Below are 22305 nucleotides of genomic sequence, written 5' to 3'. Positions count from 1 at the left end.
AAACTCCAGACAGAACAGTTGACTAGTTCTAGAGATTCATTGATGGCTGAGCAAAAAGCCGATATTACTTTGGCTGATCTGTTTGATAAAGTGGTTCCTGATTCAGTGGTGAGGAATAGTGCTCAGTGTTATTTTCTTCTTGATGGGCTGTTGGTCAGGAAATGGGTTCCACACTATGATCAGGGTCTAGGAGAACCAGTCTTTCAAATAGTTGTACCTACTACTTTGCGAAATAAAGTGTTGCAAACTTTACATGGTGATGTGGCAGGTCATATGGGTGTTCGTAAAACGTATGATCGTATACTTCGTTATTTTTTCTGGCCACGTTTAAAGCGGGATGTATCTCAGTTTATTAAAACTTGTCATACGTGTCAGTGTACAAGTAAGCCAAACCAGGTCTTACAAGGTCGGTTGAAAAACTCTCAGACTTTGCAAAACCTTGGGGTTTTGGTAGATCATTTAGACTCTGAGAAACGTGATGAATTGGTAGCTCTTATTAGAAACTACCCTGTTTTGTTTTCTGACACTCCATCACAAACCCACTTAATTGAACATGATATAGACATCGGAGATGCTAAGCCTATCAAACACAGATTTTATCGTGTATCTGAGGAGAAGAGACTAAAACTGGAAACAGAGATGCAGTCTGTTGGACACAGGTATTGATTTGGCAAAATGTGAGTTTGCCAAAGCTACAGTCACATACCTAGGCAAGGTTGTTGGTCAGGGATTTGTCTGTCCCGTGGAAGCCAAGGTTCAGGCTGTGAGGCAGTTCCCACAGCCCTCTACAAAGAAAGAACTGATGCGCTTCCTGGGAATGGCGGGGTACTACCGTGCTTTTTGTAAAAACTTTTCGGTAGTAGTGTCCCCACTGACCAATCTGTTGAAGGCCAAGGCTGAATTTATCTGGTCCACCCAGTGTCAAGAGGCATTTGATGCAGTTAAGACTCTTTTGTGCTTGGCACCTGTGTTGGCAGCACCAAATTTTGGGAAACCTTTCAAATTGCAGGTAGACGCCAGTCAAATCGGTGCTGGGGCTGTGCTTCTCCAGGAGAATGACGACAAGGTTGAGTGTCCAGTCAGTTTCTTCTCCCGAAAATTTAATAAGTATCAGAAAAACTATTCTGTAATTGAAAAGGAGGCTTTAGGTCTCATTTGGGCTTTACAGCACTTCGAGGTCTATGTTGGTTCTGGTTTGACCCCTTTAACTGTGTTCACTGACCACAACCCACTTGTTTTTCTGAGGTCTCTGCAAAACCCAAACCAGCGCCTGATGCGTTGGGCTTTGTTCTTGCAACCTTTCAACCTTGATATTAGGCACATTAGTGGTAAGGATAATATCATTGCTGATGCTCTGTCCCGTGCTCCTTTAACCTAGCTTGTATCTTTTCTCTGCTGACCCCTACGGGCTGTCTGCGCCTCTTTTCTCTTAAATTGCTCCCCAGGTACCAGGGCTGCTGAGTTTGAGGGGCGGACAGTCAGCTGGGGGACACGGGGCTACTGCTAGGAGCCGGGATTGGTATTTTTGTTGTTTATTTGTTTTTTGGGAAATCTGAATTATTTTGAATATGTTGGAGGAAGTTGGGTTGAGGGTGGGACCCTCATTTTAAGGAGGGGGGTGTCACGGCTCCTCCTCTGCAGTGCAGGGGGCGGTTCCTCCTGCAGGCAGAGGAGGGTCGCTAAGTGATTGGAGCCACCTGGGCTCAGGGTATAAAACTGCTTACTAATCATCTCTTGCTCTCTCTCTCTCTGCTCCTCCAGGTATGCTCATGATTTGTTTGTTCCTTTGTGGTTTTGCATAGTTTTCACTCAGTCATGTTCACACACACATATTCACGCATCCATGCACTTTACATACACCTTACATTATGATACATCCACACCTCATTCCTTTTTCTTAGTTTAAGTTAATAGTTTGTTTAATAATAAAGAATACTTTTAAATTGGCCTATACCTGTTGTTCGTGTCCTCTCATTTGTCACAGGCTATGAGCCGGCTTGTGACAACGGCCCTAGCCCTCACCCTCCGATCCAACAGGTCCCAGACGTGCTCAATGGGATTGAGGTCCGGGCTCTTGCTTTCCATTGCAGAACACTGACATTCCTCTCTCGCAGGAAATCACGCACAGAACGAGCAGTGTGGTTGGTGGCATTGTCATGCTGGAGGGTCATGTCAGGATGAGCCTGCAGGAAGGGTACCATATGAGGGAGGAGGATGTCTTCCCTGTAACACACAGCATTGAGATTGCCTGCAATGACAACAAGCTCAGTCCGATGATGCTGTGACACACCGCCCCAGCCTATGACGGACCCTCCACCTCCAAATCCATCCCACTCCAGAGTACAGGCCTCGGTGTAACGCTCATTCCTTCGACAATAAACGCGAATCCGACCATCACCCCTGGTGAAACAAAACCGTGACTCGTCAGTGAAGAGTACTTTTTGCCAGTCCTGTCTGGTCCAGTGACGGTGGGTTTGTGCCCATAGGTGACGTTGTTGCCGGTGATGTCTGGTGAGGGCCTGCCTACAAGCCCTCAGTCTAGCCTCTGTACGCAATAGGCTGAGAGTCTGAGCACTGATGGAGGGATTGTGCATTCCTGGTGTAACTTGAGCAGTTGTTGTTGCCATCCTATACCTGTCCCACAGGTGTGATGTTCGGATGTACCGATCCTGTGCAAGTGTTGTTACACGTGGTCTGCCACTGCGAGGACGATTAGCTGTCCGTCCTGTCTCCCTGTAGCGCTGTCTTAGGTGTTTCACAGTACGGACATTGCAATATTTTGCACTGGCCACATCTGCAGTCCTCATGCCTCCTTGCAGCATGCCTAAGGCACGTTCACGCAGATGAGCAGGGAGCCTGGGCATCTTTCTTTTGGTGTTTTTCAGAGTCGGTAGAAAGTCTCCTAAGTTTTCATAACTGTGACCTTAATTGCCTACCGTCTGTAAGCTGTTAGTGTCTTAATGACCGTTCCATAGATGCATGTTCATTAATTGTGTCATTGAACAAGCATGGGAAACAGTGTTTAAAATCCCTTACAATGAAGATCTGTGCAGTTATTTGGATTTTTACAAATTATCTTTGAAAGACAGGGTCCTGAAAAAGGGACGTTTCTTTTTTGCTGAGTTTATTTGGGCTGCAATCTGAAGTTTATTTAATTCTAATGAATTTATCCTCTACAACAGGTAATTCTGGGTCGTCCTTTTGTAACGGCTGTCCTCCTCCTCTTCATCCGAAGAGGAGGAGCAGGGATTGAACCAAAGCGCAGCGAAGTTTGAACACATAATGAATTTAATGACAAGACGAAAAACGAACACGAACTACACTTGAAATGATACAAAATAACAAACGACGTAGACTGACCTAAACATGAGAACTTACATAGACACGAAGAACGCACGAAATAGGAAACAGACTACATAAACCGAAACAGTCCCGTGTGGTACGAAATAACATACAGACACGGAAGACAATCACCCACAACGAACACTGTGACAACGCCTACCTAAATATGACTCTTAATTAGAGGAACGCCAAACACCTGCCTCTAATTAAGAGCCATACCAGGCAACCCAAAACCAACACAGAAACAGAAAACATAGAATGCCCACCCAACCTCACGTCCTGACCAACTAACACACATAACAACTAACATAAATAGGTCAGGAACGTGACATTACCCCCCCCATAAGGTGCGAACTCCGGGCGCACCAGCACAAAGTCTAGGGGAGGGTCTGGGTGGGCATCTAACCACGGTGGTGGCTCAGGCTCCGGGCGAGGTCCCCACCCCACCATAATCCATCCTAGCTTCCTCCCTCTAAGAATGTCCACCCTCCTTTTACCCCCACAAAATCCTCTTAATAACATCACTGATAGGGACAGCACCGGGACAGAGAGATAGATAAGAATATAGAGGTAGATCAAGAGAGAGAGGGAGATAATGATAGAGGGGCAACTCCGGACAGAGAGACAGCTCTGGACTGATGGGCAGTTCTGGGTATCTAGCCGTTTAAGGCTGAAGGGCAGCTCATGGCTGACTGACGAATCTGGACGCTCATGGCAGGCTGACGGCTCTCGACGCTCATGGCAGGCTGACGGCTCTCGACGCTCATGGCAGGCTGACGGCTCTCGACGCTCATGGCAGGCTGACGGCTCTCGACGCTCATGGCAGGCTGACGGCTCTCGACGCTCATGGCGGGCTGACGGCTCTCGACGCTCATGGCGGGCTGACGGCTCTCGACGCTCATGGCGGGCTGACGGCTCTCGACGCTCATGGCTTTTTGATGGCTCTGGCTGCTCATGGCTCGCTGGCGGCTCTGGCAGATCCTGTCTGGTTGGCGGCTCTGGCAGATCCTGTCTGGTTGGCGGCTCTGGCAGATCCTGTCTGGTTGGCGGCTCTGGCAGATCCTGTCTGGTTGGCGGCTCTGGCAGATCCTGTCTGGTTGGCGGCTCTGGCGGATCCTGTCTGGTTGGCGGCTCTGGCGGATCCTGTCTGGTTGGCGGCTCTGGCGGATCCTGTCTGGCGGACGGCTCTAGCGGCTCCTGTCTGGCGGACGGCTCTAGCGGCTCCTGTCTGGCGGACGGCTCTGTAGGCTCATGGCAGACGGGCGGCTTTGCAGGCTCATGGCAGACGGGCGGCTTTGCAGGCTCATGGCAGACGGATGGCTCAGACGGCGCTGGGGAGACGGATGGCTCAGATGGCGCTGGGGAGACGGATGGCTCAGATGGCGCTGGGGAGACGGATGGCTCAGATGGCGCTGGGGAGACGGATGGCTCTGGCCGGATACGGCGCACTGTAGACCTGGTGCGTGATGCCGGAACTGGAGGCACCGGGCTAAGGATAAGCACCTTCCTACTAGTGCGGGGAGCAGGGACAGGGCACACTGTATTCTCAAAGCCCACTCTATACCTGATGCGAGGTACCGGCACTGGTGACACCGGGCTGAGGACAAGCACATCAGGATTAGTAGGGGGAGAATATACAGTGTGTTCAGGGCTCTGGAGACGCACAGGAGGCTTTGTGGGTGGTGCCGGAACTGGAGGCACCGAACTGGATACACACACTACAGAGAGAGTGCGTGGAGGAGGAACTGGGCCCGAGGAGACGCACTGGAGACCAGACGCGTTGAGCCGGCCTCATGACACCTGGCTCAATACCCAATCTAGCCCTCCCAGTGCGGGGAGGTGGAATAACCCGCACTGGGCTATGCACTCGTACAGGAGACACCGTGCGCTCTACTGCGTAACACGGCGCCTGCCCGTACTCCCGCTCTCCACGGTAAGCCTGGGAAGTGGGCGCAGGTCTCCTACCTGCCCTTGGCCCACTACCTCCTAGCCTCCCCCAAGAAATTTTTGGGAATTACTTACGGGCTTTTTGGGCTTCCGTGCCAGACGCGTTCCCTCATAGCTCCGGTTCCTCTCTCCGGTAGCCTCTGCTCTCCCCAGTGCCTCCAGCTGCTCCCATGGCTTTTCGGGCTTCCAGCCACGTCTCCTTGCTGCCTCCTCAAACCACCGCTCCTGGGCTTTAGCTGCCTCCCTCTCTTCCTGAGAGCGGCGATTCTCTCCTGCCTTAGCCCAGGGAGCTTCTCCATTCAATATCTGCTCCCAAGTCCAGAAGTCCTTGTTGCCCTGTCCTTTACTCCGTTGACTCCGCTGCTTGGCTCTGGTATGGTGGGTGATTCTGTAACGGCTGTCCTCCTCCTCTTCATCCGAAGAGGAGGAGCAGGGATTGAACCAAGGCGCAGCGAAGTTTGAACACATAATGAATTTAATGACAAGACGAAAAACGAACACGAACTACACTTGAAATGATACAAAATAACAAACGACGTAGACTGACCTAAACATGAGAACTTACATAGACACGAAGAACGCACGAAATAGGAAACAGACTACATAAACCGAAACAGTCCCGTGTGGTACGAAATAACATACAGACACGGAAGACAATCACCCACAACGAACACTGTGACAACGCCTACCTAAATATGACTCTTAATTAGAGGAACGCCAAACACCTGCCTCTAATTAAGAGCCATACCAGGCAACCCAAAACCAACACAGAAACAGAAAACATAGAATGCCCACCCAACCTCACGTCCTGACCAACTAACACACATAACAACTAACATAAATAGGTCAGGAACGTGACACCTTTCCTGTGGCGGTCCTCACGAGAGCCAGTTTCATCAGAGCGCTTGATGGTTTTTGCGACTTTTCCAGAAGCTACTCCTGCGTTGTCTTGGCTGTGTGCTTAGGGTCGTTGTCCTGTTGGAATGTGAATCTTTGTCCCAATCTGAGGTACTTAGCGCTCTGGGGCAGGTTTTCATCAAGGATCTCTCTGTACTTTGCTCTGTTCGTCTTTCCCTCGATCCTGACTAGTCTCCCAGTCCGTGCTGCTGCAAAACATCCCCACAGCATGATGCTGCTGCAAAACATCCCCACAGCATGATGCTGCCACCACCATTCTACACCGTAGGGATGGTGCCAGGTTTCTTCCAGATGTGACACTTGGCATTTATGTGAAATAGTTCATTTTTAGTTTCATCAGACCAGAGAATATTGTTTCTCATGGTCTGAGTCATTTAGGTGACTTTTGGCAAGCTCCAAGCTGGCTGTCATGTACTGAGGAGTGGCTTCCGTCTGGCCACTCTACCATACAGACCTGATTAGTGGAGTGCTGCAGAGATGGTTGTCCTTCTGGAAGGTTTTTCCATCTTCACAGAGGAGCTCTGGAGTTCTGTCAAAGTGACCATCAGGTTCTTGGTCACCTCCCTGACCAAGGCCCTTCTCCCCAATGGCTCAGTTTGGCTGGGCGGCCAGCTCTAGGAAAAGTCTTGGTGGTTCCAAACTTCTTCCATTTAAGAATGATGGAGGCCACTGTGTTCTTGGAGACCTTCAATACTGCAGAAAGTTTTTGGTACCCTTCCCCAGATCTGTGCCTCGACACAATCCTGTCTCGGTGCTCTACGGACAATTCCTTGAACCTCATGGCTAGTTTTTTTTCATTTCTTGGACATGCACTGTCAACTGTTGGATCTTTTATATCGACTGTTATGTGCCTTTCCAATCAATTGAATTTATCATAGGTGGACTCCAAGTCGGATATACATCTTAGGGATGATCAATGGAAACATGATTCACCTGAGCTCAATTTTGAGTCTCATAGCACAGGGTCTGAATACTTAACTTATTTAAATAAGTTATCTGTTTTAAATTTTTTATACATTTGCACAAAAAAAAAGATTTTTTTTTCACTTTGTCATTGTGGAGTATTGTGTGTAGATTGATGAGGAACACATGTAATTTCAAGCGGTCTGAATACTTTTCGGATGCACCGTATTTGTATCATACCTTAGTTCTTTGAGGTTTGTCTTTTAGAAGAGCACAAAAGGCACATGTAGCGACAGCGAATTGTCCCAGCTCCATCGATTTCCATACAATATCGATGTGAGTGATTGAGTTAGCGCTCACTATTGATTACAGTGGAACAAGCTTCAAGTGGACGCTTGCAAACGTTGGTGTGTGCACAGTTCACAAGGTACAAATTTAGCAAAATACAAGTAATCTGAACACCATTGTGCCGAAAGAAAGTCTGCACCCCTTTAACTTTTTTTTCACAAAGTGAAAAGAAATAAGACTGTGTTAGAAAATCCACTCCAAATCATCCATTCTGTTTGCAACAAGGCTGTTAAGTAACTGCAAGACAACACAGCAAATAAATGTATTTTCTGGTCTAAATTTAAAAACTACAGGGTTGGGTCAAATACAATACATCACAGTGAAACCCTCTCTATTTTCAAGTATTGTGTTGGCAGAATCATGTTATGGGTATGCTTGTCATCATCAGGGACAGGGGAGTTTGTCAGGATCAAAATAAATATGAAAGGAGCAAAGCCCAGGTAAAAAGTTAGAGGAAACCCCACCTCAGTCTTCTGAAAACCTAGCCCTGGGATAGTTTTATTTTTCACACAAGAATTACACAAATTTGAATGCCAAAGACACACCAGCATGGCTTTCAAATAAGTTTTGAGCGTTGCTGAGTGGTCTAGACTTAAATTTGTTTGAAAATCAGAGAAAAGTTTTGAATATTGCTATCCATCAATGATTCCCAACCAAATGTAATGAGCTTGACCAATTATGACAAAAACAAGTCAAGTAGTACCTGAAGCACCCACCCTTCACCACTAGACACAAACAAACATTATCAGGAATGCCTCTTTACCATCTAAGTTAGCTATCTAGTTAACTATCAAATTAGACTGATGGTTTATAAAAGCCAAAGAATGATCAACTTGTTTTAATGACTAATATTCAGTGCAGCCATCTAGCCAGGTTAATGTTGCTATCTAGCTAGCAACCATGAGCTAGCTAGATAACAATTACTGTGTAAACTTAAACTTACCTAACATAGTTCACAGAATTGTCCATTTTAAACAGATTTCAATAACATGAGATAGTTAATCCAGAGATTCTTACCTTTGTACTCTCGTCAAGATCGTCATGGCCCATGTGAGTGACATGAAGTTTGCGACATGAATGTATAGACTAGCCACATTAGCGGCTAATTATCAAAATGTCACATTAGGGTAAGCCTACACAACACAGACCTTATTTGAAGTGGTTTTGAAAGCCCCTATGGGAAAAATGTTATGGGGGGAAAAAACAATTGGAACCATTTCCGTGTTTGACCACTAGGTTTTATGGGTATTATGACTCATACTGTGATACTCTAACATTATGTAACGTTAGCTATGTGATGAAAACAAGATGTTTCTCCTAAGGTTTGCAATACAGGGTGGCTATTTGCCAAAGTAATCTAGCTTTCTTGCTATTTATGGTAGCAGATAAGTTCAATATGAACTATTGGTCTAGGCATCATGACACCAGTTAACTTTTTCTACTGGTTTCCAACTTATTGTGTATCAGCCAGCAGAAAGTAGTTAGTGGATCTCATTTATAATGCAAATAACCATCTCTTGACAGATTTCACAGAAATGATGCGGGCTCTGGGCTATCCTCGCTTGATATCCATGGAGAACTTCAGGACCCCCAACTTTACCCTGGTGGCAGAAATTCTCATTTGGCTTGTGAAAAGGTGATAAATAGGCAAAGTCTGACAAATGCAGTAGCTAGTCTTCTGTCAAATTCATACGATACAGCACACTGCTGCAATGCTTTTTATTGTATCGTACGTTTTTGTCGTTCCAACAGATATGAACCGCAAATGGACATACCGAGTGACGTGGACACGGAGACAGACAGGATTTTCTTCATAAAGGCAGTGGCCCAATTTATGGTAAAGATGCATTGTCATTTGTTTAAGGCAGAGGTGGCGCCCCCCTCCCTGGATCCCTTTTCCCCAGAGCTAAAGTCCCGTCAGCCTTGGTCTTACTTTGTTAAATTGTTACCATTCGCCAGAGTACAGTAGAGCAGAGACAGTGTGTCAAGTATATGAACCGAGGCTTAGGGACCTTTAGCTGTCGGGAAGAGGGGTCCAGAGAAGTTGGATTCACAGCCACTCCGTTTGTTTCATTTATTTGTCTGTTTGTCAATATTTTGTTTATTTTGAGACCTCCCATATTTGTCTATCACATATCGTATTATTTTGTAGTAACTGTTCTACAAGGCCACTTTCATTTTAAGTGCTAACGTCTTTAGAAAATAAGGGAATGCGTAGTTTACGAGGCTAACAGGTTTTTGGAGGGGAACTCAAAATGTGTTTTCACCTGATTCCAGGCAACAAAGGCTCACATCAAGGTGAACACAAAGCGTCTGTACCAGGCTGATGGGTACGCTGTGAAAGAGATGTTGAAGATCACCTCAGTGCTGTACAGTGCCATGAAGACCAAGGAGATGGCCTCAGGGGACAAAGTGGAGGAGGACAATAGCAAATTCAAGTTTGACTTGGGTTCCAAGGTGAGAATGACACTGTAACATGTACCTCCATGTTGCCAACTCCATGTAGGCCTACCTCCAAATATGATAACTCCATGTATCCCCATATATGCTAGCTCCATGTACCTTCTATGTAACAAAAAAAATCTACCAAATGAGAAAAGATCTGCAAGAAATTTTATTTTTAGGAAGAAATGGAGTGGAGGTCCAAAATGGTTGACTGGTACTGTTTAGCCCATAGATATGACTAGGTTAATATAAGCAGGGGACCCCTGACATAGCAAAGGCTGCATGGGGTTTCTCTGTTGATGTTACAGGGTTATTGGTATTGTAATATATTCAGCCCCACAGACAAGGAGATACTCCCAGCCCTGTCTGTAAAGACAGTTCAGACCTGTTGGGGCTTCGACCACAGATGTGACAAATGGACAATTTTGCTTAAGGTTTAAACAGATTTTTTGTTTTTGTTTTTTTGTTAAAACGGTAAGATAGAGTCATAAAATTCCATGTCAATTCACAATGCAAAATAATGGTCCTATTACGACTGCTGGGGCCGGGCATTGAAGTTAAAGTATATCTACCGCAGTCATATACCCTTGAAAGTGCCTCGGCTACGGCGTTTTTGTTTGTCTGTAAAGGTACACTACGGCTTTTTAACACTAACCGCCTGGCCTTTCAGCCTATAAGTACCCGCTAGAGAACGTTGCCGGGGGTCACCTTTAGCATATGCATCAGATGCATGTCCACCCGCAAGGTGTACAAACATAAGCATCAACTCTTGCTAAATAGTGCGTAAAGGATGAATTGCATGAAGAAATATTATTGGAAATAAATCCATGTAGAAATTTAGCCACAATAGTGTAAATCTACAAAGTCCTAGTGAAAAACGTTGGCCTATATATATATATATATAGGCCAACGTTTTTCACTAGGACTTTGTAGATTTACACTATTGTGGCCTATATATATATAGGCCATATACATACATATACATAAATACATTTATTTCCAATAATATTTCTTCATGCAATTCATCCTTTACAATTGTTTACGCACTATTTAACAAGAGTTGGTGCTTATATACTACTGTTCAATTATGTTCTTTGAATTAATTGTTCTTTTCCTATTTTCAACACAGCCAATGACACATCAACATTCGTAACAGTCTAATACATACATTTCATATATGCTATCGGAAGAATAATAATTTGGTTGTTTATGAAGGTCTTAGAATAAATACAATTAGAATACTAAAAAAACGATTAATTCAAAGAACATAATACCATTTTCATTAGTTTGTTACTTCTAGCTAAAACGAAAAACCACTAGTTAAAGAGTTAAAATCCATCACACAAATCTATTATTTCATTTTGGCAGGTCTAAAGAAACATTGTGGAATTAAGAAAAGGTATTTAAAAAAACAGAATAGCATATTTCAAGTTTTATGTTACTAGTCTTAGTCGCTAGAGCAATGCTGCCGCGTGAGTGGTTATGTTCTGAACGCATAGCCATGCGGTTATTTTTGGAAATAGAGCTGCACCTCTTGAATTTTGAGTTATTTGACAAAAGTAAGTGTCATAGAAACTGCAGAATATGCTCTTTGTGAAACGTTTTACTTGGAGGATTTGATAAAGTGATGCTCCCTTCCCTGCATCTGTCAATTCCATTTAGTGCCCATCTCTTCATGTATAATTTTACCACCCATAATATTGTCACTCATCAACTATTGTCAATTGAATCTTGTCTTTAGGCCAGCTCTTATTGTTTGTGAAATTAGTTTAGGTATAGTTTAGGTGTAGTTTTGATGCGCAGGCTGACAAGCATTGTTTGCTTCCCCTCGCTCATCAACTCAGATATGTTTTGCAGTATTCTAAAAGTCTAGTGCAACACGTAGAATGTTTTCATTTCCCTTACAATACATTTAGTAATAGTTATAGCAAATAAAACAGTCCTGTAACAGCTTCTTTTGACAAAGTAAAAGAGAATGATACAGTATTAACCCGCAAACCCGCGCCGTCAAATTATTTGCTAAAATCATGAGCGCCAATGCTGATGGGTAGGCATAACATGAACTCGTCATCACACTATTGTTTTTATATATAAATCGACCTCTTCACCGTCCTTATCATTCAGTTAGGCCTAGTTTAATTGTGAAGTAACGTGCACAATTATCGCCCATTCATTCTTATCTATAACCTTATTTTACCAGGTAAGTTGACTAAGAACACATTCTCATTTACAGCAACAACCTGGGGAATAGTTACAGGGGAGAGGAGGGGGGATGAATAAGCCAATTGGAAGCTTGGGATGATTAGGTGGCCATGATGGCCAGATTGGGAATTTAGCCAGGACACCGGGGTTAACACTCTTACTCTTACGATAAGTGCCATGGGATCTTTAGTGACCACAGCGAATCAGGACACCCGTTTAACTTCCCATCCGAAAGACTGCACCCTACACAGGGTAATGTTCCAAATCACTGCCCTGGGGCATTGGGCTAATATTTTTTTTAAACCAGAGGAAAGTGCCTCCTAATCCTTCTGGTCTCCCATCCAGGACCAACCCTGCTTAGCTTCAGAGGCAAGGATGCAGAGTGGTATGCTTCAGTGCGGAAAGAGAGACAGAGACACATGCCTAGTGCCTGGCTCGGTACAAACATCCTACAGCTCATTGTCTTGCGGGTTAAGTTGTGAATAGTTATGGGGTAAAAAGGCTCTAAATACTTTTCTGTTTGTGAGTTGAACAATTCTGACATGAGCAATGTAAAATACAACCATTTAGGAAAAGTCAGGGAAAGACATTGCTTTTTTGGGGTAGGAATCGTCCGCTAAGAATCGATTCCTAAGATTCAGTATTTTCTGGAATGGAGGAGACCAATTTTAGTTGCCGTGCTTCCGAGAACACAAACACTCTGATCTTTCATAGCGAGCTAGCAAGGGACGGAGAGAGAGAGGAGGGGCGTGCTGGAATGTTGTATTTCGCAATTTCTTGTCTTTCAATGTCTCGCAACTTCAGTAAAGCAGGGCCTTATCATCAATTAATAGGCTAGGATATTTTATACGCAACAGACCGAAGTCTGAACACACACTGTGATTTGAGTTTTGTGGAGGGGGCAAAACCATTGTTTTTCCGTTACGGATTTTTCTTAACGTTAAAGATCCCAATTTTGTTTAAATGTTCACACCCCTAGGTTCGACCCGCCTAAACTGGTTGGGATTTGCATTTTGACCACTTTGGGCATCTCTGTACACACTGTCGTAGATCAGAATCTTAGAAGGAATGACAAAACTATATATTTTATGAGACAATTATCACAAAGTAACAATTTTGTTCGAATCCAGGCTGTATCACAACCGGCCGTGATTGGGAGTCCCATAGGGCGGCCCACAATTGTCCCAGCGTCGTCCAGGTTAGGGTTTGGCCGTCATTGTTAATAAGAATTTGTTCTTAACTGACTTGCCTAGTTAAATCACAGACTACAAAAGGAAAACCAGCCACGTTGTGGACACCGACGTCTTGCTTCCAGATAAGCTAAACACATTCGCTCACTTTGAGGATAACACAGTGCTACTGACGCGGCCCGCTACCAAAGACTGTGGGTTCTTTTTCTCCGTGGCCGATGTAAGCGTGTTCACCCTCGCAAGGCTGCCGGCATCCCTAGCGCATCCTTGGAGCATGCGCAGACCAGCTAGCTAGTGTGTTTACGGACATTTTCAATCTATCCCAGAGATGGCCACCATTGTTCCTGTACCCAAGAAAGCAAAGGTAACTGAATTAAATGACTATCGCCCCATAGCGCTCACTTCTGTCATCATTCTGGACTCCAAAAGCAACAAGCCCACCTCCAGAAACTCCTGTACCCCTATATAGGTCCTAGGGGGACATTTTAAGTATATACCTGATAACATTATTTTGCATGACCTATATTCTCTTTTTCAGCTTTTTTGATAGCCCACTATACCATGCAGAGCAGGCATAATCAAAATTACACTGAATCAAGGTTGAGACGAGCAGTTTCTTAACTTTGATGTTAAAATATCTAGTGTTACGATATAAACCATTTCAATTTGTTTGCCATTTTAGAAATAATTTTTAGCAGCAATCAGGTCTCCAGAAAGGGATTGATCTAGGGACACACCAAAATAAGTGAATCAAAAACGAGTGTAAATCTCCTTGCTTGCACAGTTTACCTTTATCTGGTCAGCCCTACGCAATCGATGTTTTGTTCCAAAAAAAAATTATTCCGTTTTTCCTAAATGTAGCGACATTTTGTTGTCAGTCAACCAATCTCTAACAAAATGCAACTCCTTACTCAGGGTCTCCTCTATGTAAACTGTACCCTTGACTGATATCAGTATGGCTGAGTCATCAGCATAAAGCAGGAGTTTGCACTTTACTGTAGCTGGCATATCACTAACATATATAAGAGAGGCCCTAAAATTGATCCCTGCGATGCTCCACAGGATGTTTCTTTGGCCTCTGACAGAACATCACCAACATTATGTACTTGTGTTCTGTTGGTCATATAAGACCTAAACCAATTCACTGCTACATCATTTAGACCCCTGCATTTCAGTTTCATCAGGAGACTATCATGGTCCACAGTGTCAAAATATTTCAGCAAGTCTAACATGATCATACCCGTATAGCTCCCCTTCTCACTTTCCTGCCACAACAACTATCTAATACACACAAAAGTAAAGGAATGGAATAAGAATATATACACTACCGTTCAAAAGTTTAGGGTCACTTAGAAATGTCCTTGTTTAAAAAAATAAAATAAAATAAAAGTCCATTTAAAATAACATCAAATTGATACAAAATACAGTGTAGACATGGTTAATGTTGTAAATGACTATCGTAGCTGGAAACGGCAGATTTTTTTATGGAATGTCTACATAGGCTTACAGAGGCCCATTATCAGCAACCATCACTCCTGTGTTCCAATGGCACGTTGTGTTAGCTAATCCAAGTTTATCATTTTAAAAGGCTTATTGGTCATTAGAAAATCCTTTTGCAATTATGTTAGCACAGCTGAAAACTGTTGTTCTTATTAAAGAAGCAATAAAACTGTCCTTCTTTAGACTAGTTGAGTATCTGGAGCATCAGCATTTGTGGGTTTGATTACAGCCTCAAAATGGTCAGAAACAAAGACCTTTCTTCTGAAACTCATCAGTCTATTGTTGTTCTGAGAAAAGAAGGCTATTCCATGCGAGAAATTGCCAAGGAACTGAAGATCTCGTATAACGCTGTGTACTACTCCCTTCACAGAACAGAGCAAACTGTCTCTAACCGGTGCACAACTGAACAAGAGGACAAGTACATTAGAGTGTCTAGTTTGAGAAACAGACGCCTCACAAGTCCTCAACTGTCAGCTTCATTAAATAGTACCCGCAAAACACCAGTCTCGACGTCAACAGTGAAGAGGCGACTCCGGGATGCTGGCCTTCTAGGCAGAGTTGCAAAGAGCAAGCCATATCTCAGACTGGCCAATAAAAAGGAAAGCTTAAGATTGGCAAAAGAACACCGACACTGGACAGAGGAACTCTGCCTAGAAGGCCAGCATCCCGGAGTCGCCTCTTCACTGTTGACGTTGAGACTGGTAAAAGTTGTTAATGAAAGACTGGCCATAGTGTCCAGAGCAGGTCGGTAACAACTTAACCAGAGATGAGGCTATAGTGGTAAAAAAAAATATATATATATATTTGCAACCTTTTATCTGGTTATCGCATAAAACATCATCAATATCAAGGCCAACACTACAGGATTTGACCTTATGGGGAGTTTTTGAGCCAATGTCCTTTTAAAAGGTTCCACAGTTTACGAGTCTGATGTAAGTTGGCATTAATAGTGTCTATGTTATGTTTGGATTTGACCTTATCCATTGTGTATCTGGTTTATACAGGTACTATAACCATCATAATCTTGTAGATTTGTGCTTTTGAATTTGGCCAGGTAGCGATCCTTTTTCCTTGTGAGGTCTAAGATCTTGGAAGTGATCAATTTTCCTGACCTCTGTATGATTCAGATTTGTTTAATCGGAGCCAGATAGTCGAGTGCAGACAGAAACATATCTTAAAAAGATACCAAGCTTGATCAACATCGCAGTTTTGTACATGAGACCAATACAAATTTCCAAGCACTTCTACAAACGTTCCTTTGAGTAATGTTTCATAGACCGTACCTTCATGTAGTTATTACCTGGCTCAAGTAGTATTTTGGATTTCTTACGGGTACAGTAGGTTACCATATGATCACTAAAAACTATATTTAAGACTCCTGACTGACAGACATTCTCTTGGTCTGATGATACAATAATCAAATCCAAAGTTGACTTACTCTCTACACACCCGGGTTGGCTCAACAATCAGTTGTTTCAGTTATACAGGGCATTTACTAGTGTACTTTTCTTGGGTGATAACTGCACATTTGTATTACAATCGCCAAGCAGAATATATTCTCTATCAGCAAATAAATTGATCACAGCAATTTGATTCAAGTAATCATAGAAATTATTCTGCTTAGGAGTCCAATAGCACATACCAACAACTATAGGATGACATTTAGGAAGAAGTATATATACTGGTGCAACCTCAGGTCCATCCATTTTCAGATCTGAAATAGGGTTAAAATGCACATCATTCTTCGTAAAAACACACATGCCGCCACCGTTTCGGTCAATTCTATGAATGCTATAACCAGGTAGCTCAACCTCATTGTCCTCCATTGACCCGTCGAGCCATGTCTCAGTCACAGCTACTACTGCAGCCCAGGTGTTAGAAGCGAGGAGATTTAATTCCTCTAATTTCGGCAGCAAATGCGTTGACATGAATAAAGTGAAGTCCTCTCCGATTGAAACAGTCCAACATTTTCTGTGCCCACTGCTGATACATCAACTATCTCATCTAGATTGCACTCATCATCCCTGCTTGTGTTCAGCATCCCAATGTTTGGCACTACGTTTAAACAGCATACATTGCAAACAAGCGAAATGTTACTTTGAGACTTTACAGCTTCATCATATGAAAAGGGTTGGATATCCCCACACTTTGTGTAATTAAGAGGAAGCTTTATGCTTATGTTGCAGAACAATACATTGCATGAGGCACAAAGATGCAGTCCTCCATAACCACAGGCCAGACATTCAGGCTGTGATCAGTACTTGAACGAATCAATAACTACTGGTGACAACCCAAAACTAGCAGTCACAGTCAACAGCCCTTAAGTACTGGGCCCAGATTCACGAAACCTTCTTGAGAAGAAATGTCTTAACTGCCATTTTTTCCTTAACTATAGACTTAAGAAGAACGTTAAGCTAAGTTGCTATTCCTCAAAAAGATTATTGGAAATGTTATTGCGCTACTTATGTTCTCCTTAAGTAAAAAGTTAAGAAGAAATTTGATTATTGAAAATAAAGTTCTTGGAAATGTTGTTAATTCCAAGATAGCTAAACCCTTGTCTTAAACTCAGGGCAGTGAGAGAAAAAGCTCATGAAAGCAATTGAACATGTTTAATTCACTCACAGACTTCATCTGAAAGTTTCATTATTGATTATTTTAAACCCAAGAACATGTTTTAGAACAGTAATCTCAGTACGAAATATGCTAACATGATTGCCATTGCTAGCTAGATAGCTAAAATGGTTGCCTTGCAACAAACAGTCGTAAGAAGATGTTTGAAAAGTTCATAAGAAAATCATTCAATCTTAAGATATTGTTGATGAATTACACTTACGAACTATCTTATGAACTTTTTTTTCTTAAGAAACTTCTTAAGTTTTTGCGTAAGAAGTGTTTTGTGAATCTGGGCCCGCCATGAAAATTGCACACAAAAAAGGAAAGAAAAGCAACTCTATCGTCATGAAATATTGTTATTTTTTTTATTACGTGTTTAGTGTTTTCAAATGTACTTTTCCAGGCTTTTTCCTCTGAATTCTCCTTCTCTTGTCTGTGATCCAGATTGCAGACCTGAAGGCAGCGAGACAGCTGGCCTCGGAGATCACGTCTAAAGGAGCGTCGCTTTACGACCTGCTGGGGAAGGAGGTGGACCTGAGGGTGAAGGAAACACACACACACACACACACACACACACAGGCTCAGAAACACACCACGGCTGGGGAAAGCAATTAGAGATTTTGACTGCATGTCTGGGACTGTGGGGGACGGTTTGACAGCCCCCCGATATGTGGAGATCTTACCAAAGACATCTGTATCATTTAAAATATTCGACACGGCACTTGATTTGAGAAGACATTGGAACGCTGCAGACAGGCACACACTGGTTACTTAGAAGTATTACTTAGAAGAAAACTTTGGAGAAGAATGTCTATGCAATTCTTCACCAGAATATCTGTGACAGATTATAATGACATGTTGTCCTTGAGAGTTGAACCTTATCATGTTGAGCCTGTCTCTCTTCATTATAGGAGATGAGAACTGCTGCCATCTCCAGACCCTTGGAGATCAACGAGACAGAGAAGGCCCTCAGAGCAGCCATCAAGGAAGTTTTGGTGTGTATTGTCTTGAGATACAGACACGGCTCATATGTATGTTCCACCACCATTCACTCTCAATAGCAACCACTCTAGCTAATGTATATGTGTCTTGCTCTGTGGTCCAGGAAAGTGTGGATAAAACCAAAGACATGCTGAACAACGTGTCCTCAGATGAGACCAGCCTGGAGTCCAAAATGGAGAAGAAGAAACAGGAGCTGGAGAGGAATCAGAAGAGACTCCAGACGCTACAGAGTGTACGGTGAGTTAGGAGAAACTTCTGTGGCAATTATGTGTTTTAAAAAAAAATATATATATATTTAGAAGGACTGAGAAGCTCAGTTCTGATGACTTTTTAAAAGGACATTGTACTCCAAAATGAATGAAAATACAATTATGCTGACGCCATCTAAAATATAATTTCCACCTCGAGAAATGAGCCCAATAACATATTGGTCAAATTATTTGTACAAATCATTTTAACATTTGGACCATGAAATTAAATTAACATATTTTAACATAGGCTATATGCATGGTCCATATTATCAGGTATGCTATTAGCAATGAGTATTATAACCTGTTGCCCAACTGACGCAGCATAGTGGCTATAAATAAATAGGCTGAAGCATGGGGTTGCCTATGTTCATTTAGTAGGCCAAGTGCTTGCTTGCCCATCTGACCACACCCACTTTGCTCTTTACAACCACATTGGGCGCTTCCTGGAGGAGGCGGAGTCCTCAAAGCTGCCCTTGGAAGCTTTTCTCTTCCTCTTCCTCTGCTGGGCCCTCTCTGCCCCCTCCTCGTCCTCCCTGCAGTCCGGAGCCTTTTTCTAGACTGTGACTGTGTACAGGACCAACAGCCGGAGGTCGTCTTCGAAGTCATAGTTCGTGATCCTCCATTGGTCTGTGTACTGGCCTCCATCCTCCACCCTCTCCCCTCATTGGTTGAAAACCTGAGAAGCAACCCGCCGGCCTCCACACCGGCTCTCCACAGCAACCCAGTTCCACTCAGACCCAGCTTGTTTCGAGACTATCCAGGATTTGAATGTCTGAGTGTAGTGGGGAAGTGCCATCAGGATTCCTCGGGTACTGGTATTCCTCCTTGCCTCTGTTGTAGGGCTATTTTTCAGAAGCCCAGTTAGTGAGGCACCTGGAACAGTGGGGTGCTGGATGATCGGGAGAGAAAGAACCCCCTCAATAGGTGATGGAGGATTCTCATCTGACATGGATTCTCTGCCTCTGTGCCATAGAGGAAGTCATGCTCAGCGGAGTGCAGGTTGGCCACCTTCCTATCCAGAATAAAGAAACTTTCCATCCATATCCATACTGCCTGGAAAGAGAAGTCAGACAAAATGGTCAGAGCTGACTGCAAATTGAAAACCCATGATTTCCCTTACAGTACAGCACTAAAGTTACTATCATCTAGAGGCTTTTGCCCAAAGACTGTCCTGATGCTGTATCTCAATATTTGTTCATGTGAATACCGTGTACAGTGCTTTAAAGATTATTGAATCAACTTTGCTCATGAGTTAAGCAGTAAGCACATTTTATCTTCATGCCTAACTCTTTTCTTTTGCACATCAATATATTTTAGCAGGGTGCTAGTCTAGAAGACAAGAAACAACAATCCCATAATATAGAAGTGAGAGTCCAACACTCTTGAAATAGTTGCAGATTTTTAAAATATTTTTTTATTACATGTATTTTTCTAAGACAATGTCTTATTAATAGCTCACAAACATTTCAGCTTAACACTAGTTTTCTCACACTCACACACCTGTTCCTCTCCCAGGCCAGCATTCATGGATGAGTATGAAAAGATTGAGGAGGACCTGCAGAAGCAGTACGAGACCTACGTGGAGAAGTTCCGTAACCTGAGCTTCCTGGAGCAGCAGCTGGAGGACTACCATAGACTGGAGCAGGAGAGGTTTGAGGTGAGCGAGCGTCATAGGGTTGTATTTGGTTGGTACCATAGGCGTCAGGGGGCCTGTTCAAGAGGGTGCGATGTTATGGAATGTTCACAAATATACAGGTAACTGCCAGAATAAAGGAAACGCCAACATAAAGTGTTTTAATAGGGCGTTGGGCACCACGAGCCGCCAGAACAGCTTCAATACACCTTGACATAGATTCTACAAGTGTCTGAAACTCTATTGGAGGAATGCGACACCATTCTTCCACATGAAATTACATCATTTGGTTTTTGTTGATGATGGTGGTGGAAAACGCTGTCTCGGACATTGCTCCAGAATCTCCCAAAAGTGTTCAACTGGGTTGAGATCTGGTGACTGAGACGGACATGGCATATGGTTTACATCGTTTTCATGCTCATCATACCATTGTGCCCTGTGGATGGGGGCATTGTCATCCAATGGGTGTATTAGCCATGGTAGCTAAAATAATGGCCTGCCCAGCATTTTTATACATGACCCTAAGCATGATGGGATGTTAATTGCTTAATTAACTCAGGAACCACACCTGTGTGGAAGCACCTGCTTTTAATATACTTTGTATTTTTCATTTACTTAAGTGGTTCCATTATTTTGGCAGTTACCTGTATTACTTGTTGTCTGTTCACACTGCTATGCTTTATCTTGGCCAGGTCGCAGTTGTAAATGAGAACTTGTTCTCAACTAGCCTACCTGGTTAAATAAAGGTGAAATAAAAAAAAATAAAAACATTTTCGAACAGAAGTGATTGTCTGTCATGCAGAACAGCGAATCCCGTCAGCTTAATCTTAAAAAAAAACTTTTATCTGCAACATTGTGAACACTTCACCTCACTGAACACACCCCTGGTATGAATTCTACTGGCTGTTACCTTGAAACATGGTCTTGCCTGATATATTGTGATTGACAGATGTACAAAAGGCTATATCAACTTATTTTTCTTTGTTCTATCTCAGGAGACTGAGAACACCCTTAGGATGATGCAGCACAAACTGCGGGAGGAGGAGAGGAGGCTGATGAGGAGTGGAGGTGACACGCGTTCAGTAACACACACCTGTATGACACACTCAATAAACCACAATCAACATCACGCGCTTGATGACACACACACACACACACACACACACACACACACACACACACACACACGAATCGATGCTCGAACACAGTCTCACGCATAATTTGAAAAGTAATCAATTCAGAGGTCAAACTCATTCTGCTTGCATTGCACGTGTAATATTCTTTGAATGCCATGCTTTAATCAATAAATACTGCCCTTGGCCGTAATACTCTAGTTGTATATCTCCATAGCCAAAGACGAGGACTCTGATATGGACATCCCTGAGGACGAGGGTTCAGACAGTGATATGGAGGATCGCAGACCCTCTAAACCCCGTCCCACCAGAAACGGCCCTATGACAGGTACTAACTCTTTACTCTAGCGTTACCCCTCTTCCTGAGGCCATGTCCAGCCAGGAGGGCCACTGTGTGCTATGGCGGCTTTCGTTCCAGCCCTGCTCCAACACACCTGATTTAAACTACAGCGTTTGAATCAGGTGTGTTAGACTGCAGTTCGGCTGGAGAGAAAAACCCCCAGGTTCCAGAGTCGCCCACCCCTGTCCCCACGGGGACCCAGCTGCCTCATATCACACTTGACCCTTAAACCTCTATCCTAACAGGGAGAGGCGGAGCGCGGCTCGTCGGCAACATGCAGGGTGGAGACAGCGAGGAGGTCAGTAAAGGGGTAACCATGACAATAATGAGCGCCCCCCCCCAAATTTATTTTTGATTCACTCCTTTTTAGAAACTCAACTCATTCACTCAATATTAAGTGATACCTACCAGTGAGGTATGACTACAGTCGATAGAGGATAATGCCAGCCTGAGACTGCTTTGCTGCAGGCAAACGAAAAGTAGGACAAGAGAGCACTTCCCAGGTAACGCCACCCCAAAGGACAGCACGTCCAATAGA

The 22305-nt window shown here is 43.6% G+C and overlaps 1 protein-coding gene across 2 annotated transcripts in view; it reads left to right on the top strand.

Annotated features, from left to right (window-relative positions):
* The window catches only part of cluap1 (clusterin associated protein 1), a 36144-nt gene that overhangs the window by 9612 nt on the left and 4227 nt on the right, over positions 1–22305 (top strand). The window contains exons 3-12 of one of the 2 annotated variants that reach the window (XM_055924090.1): positions 8983–9094; positions 9211–9295; positions 9736–9915; positions 17853–17948; positions 18320–18403; positions 18514–18647; positions 20177–20318; positions 21290–21389; positions 21645–21755; positions 22013–22065. In XM_055924090.1, coding sequence (XP_055780065.1) covers positions 8983–9094; positions 9211–9295; positions 9736–9915; positions 17853–17948; positions 18320–18403; positions 18514–18647; positions 20177–20318; positions 21290–21389; positions 21645–21755; positions 22013–22065 — 1097 coding nt within the window. The remainder of the gene's footprint in view (positions 1–8982; positions 9095–9210; positions 9296–9735; positions 9916–17852; positions 17949–18319; positions 18404–18513; positions 18648–20176; positions 20319–21289; positions 21390–21644; positions 21756–22012; positions 22066–22305) is intronic. The other variant, XM_055924098.1, reaches the window with a different exon arrangement.

The sequence above is a fragment of the Salvelinus fontinalis genome, chromosome 1 (assembly GCF_029448725.1).
Source record: "Salvelinus fontinalis isolate EN_2023a chromosome 1, ASM2944872v1, whole genome shotgun sequence".
NCBI lineage: Eukaryota > Metazoa > Chordata > Actinopteri > Salmoniformes > Salmonidae > Salvelinus > Salvelinus fontinalis.
Note: the sequence above shows the minus strand (reverse complement) of the source record. Positions and strands in the feature narration are given on the sequence as shown.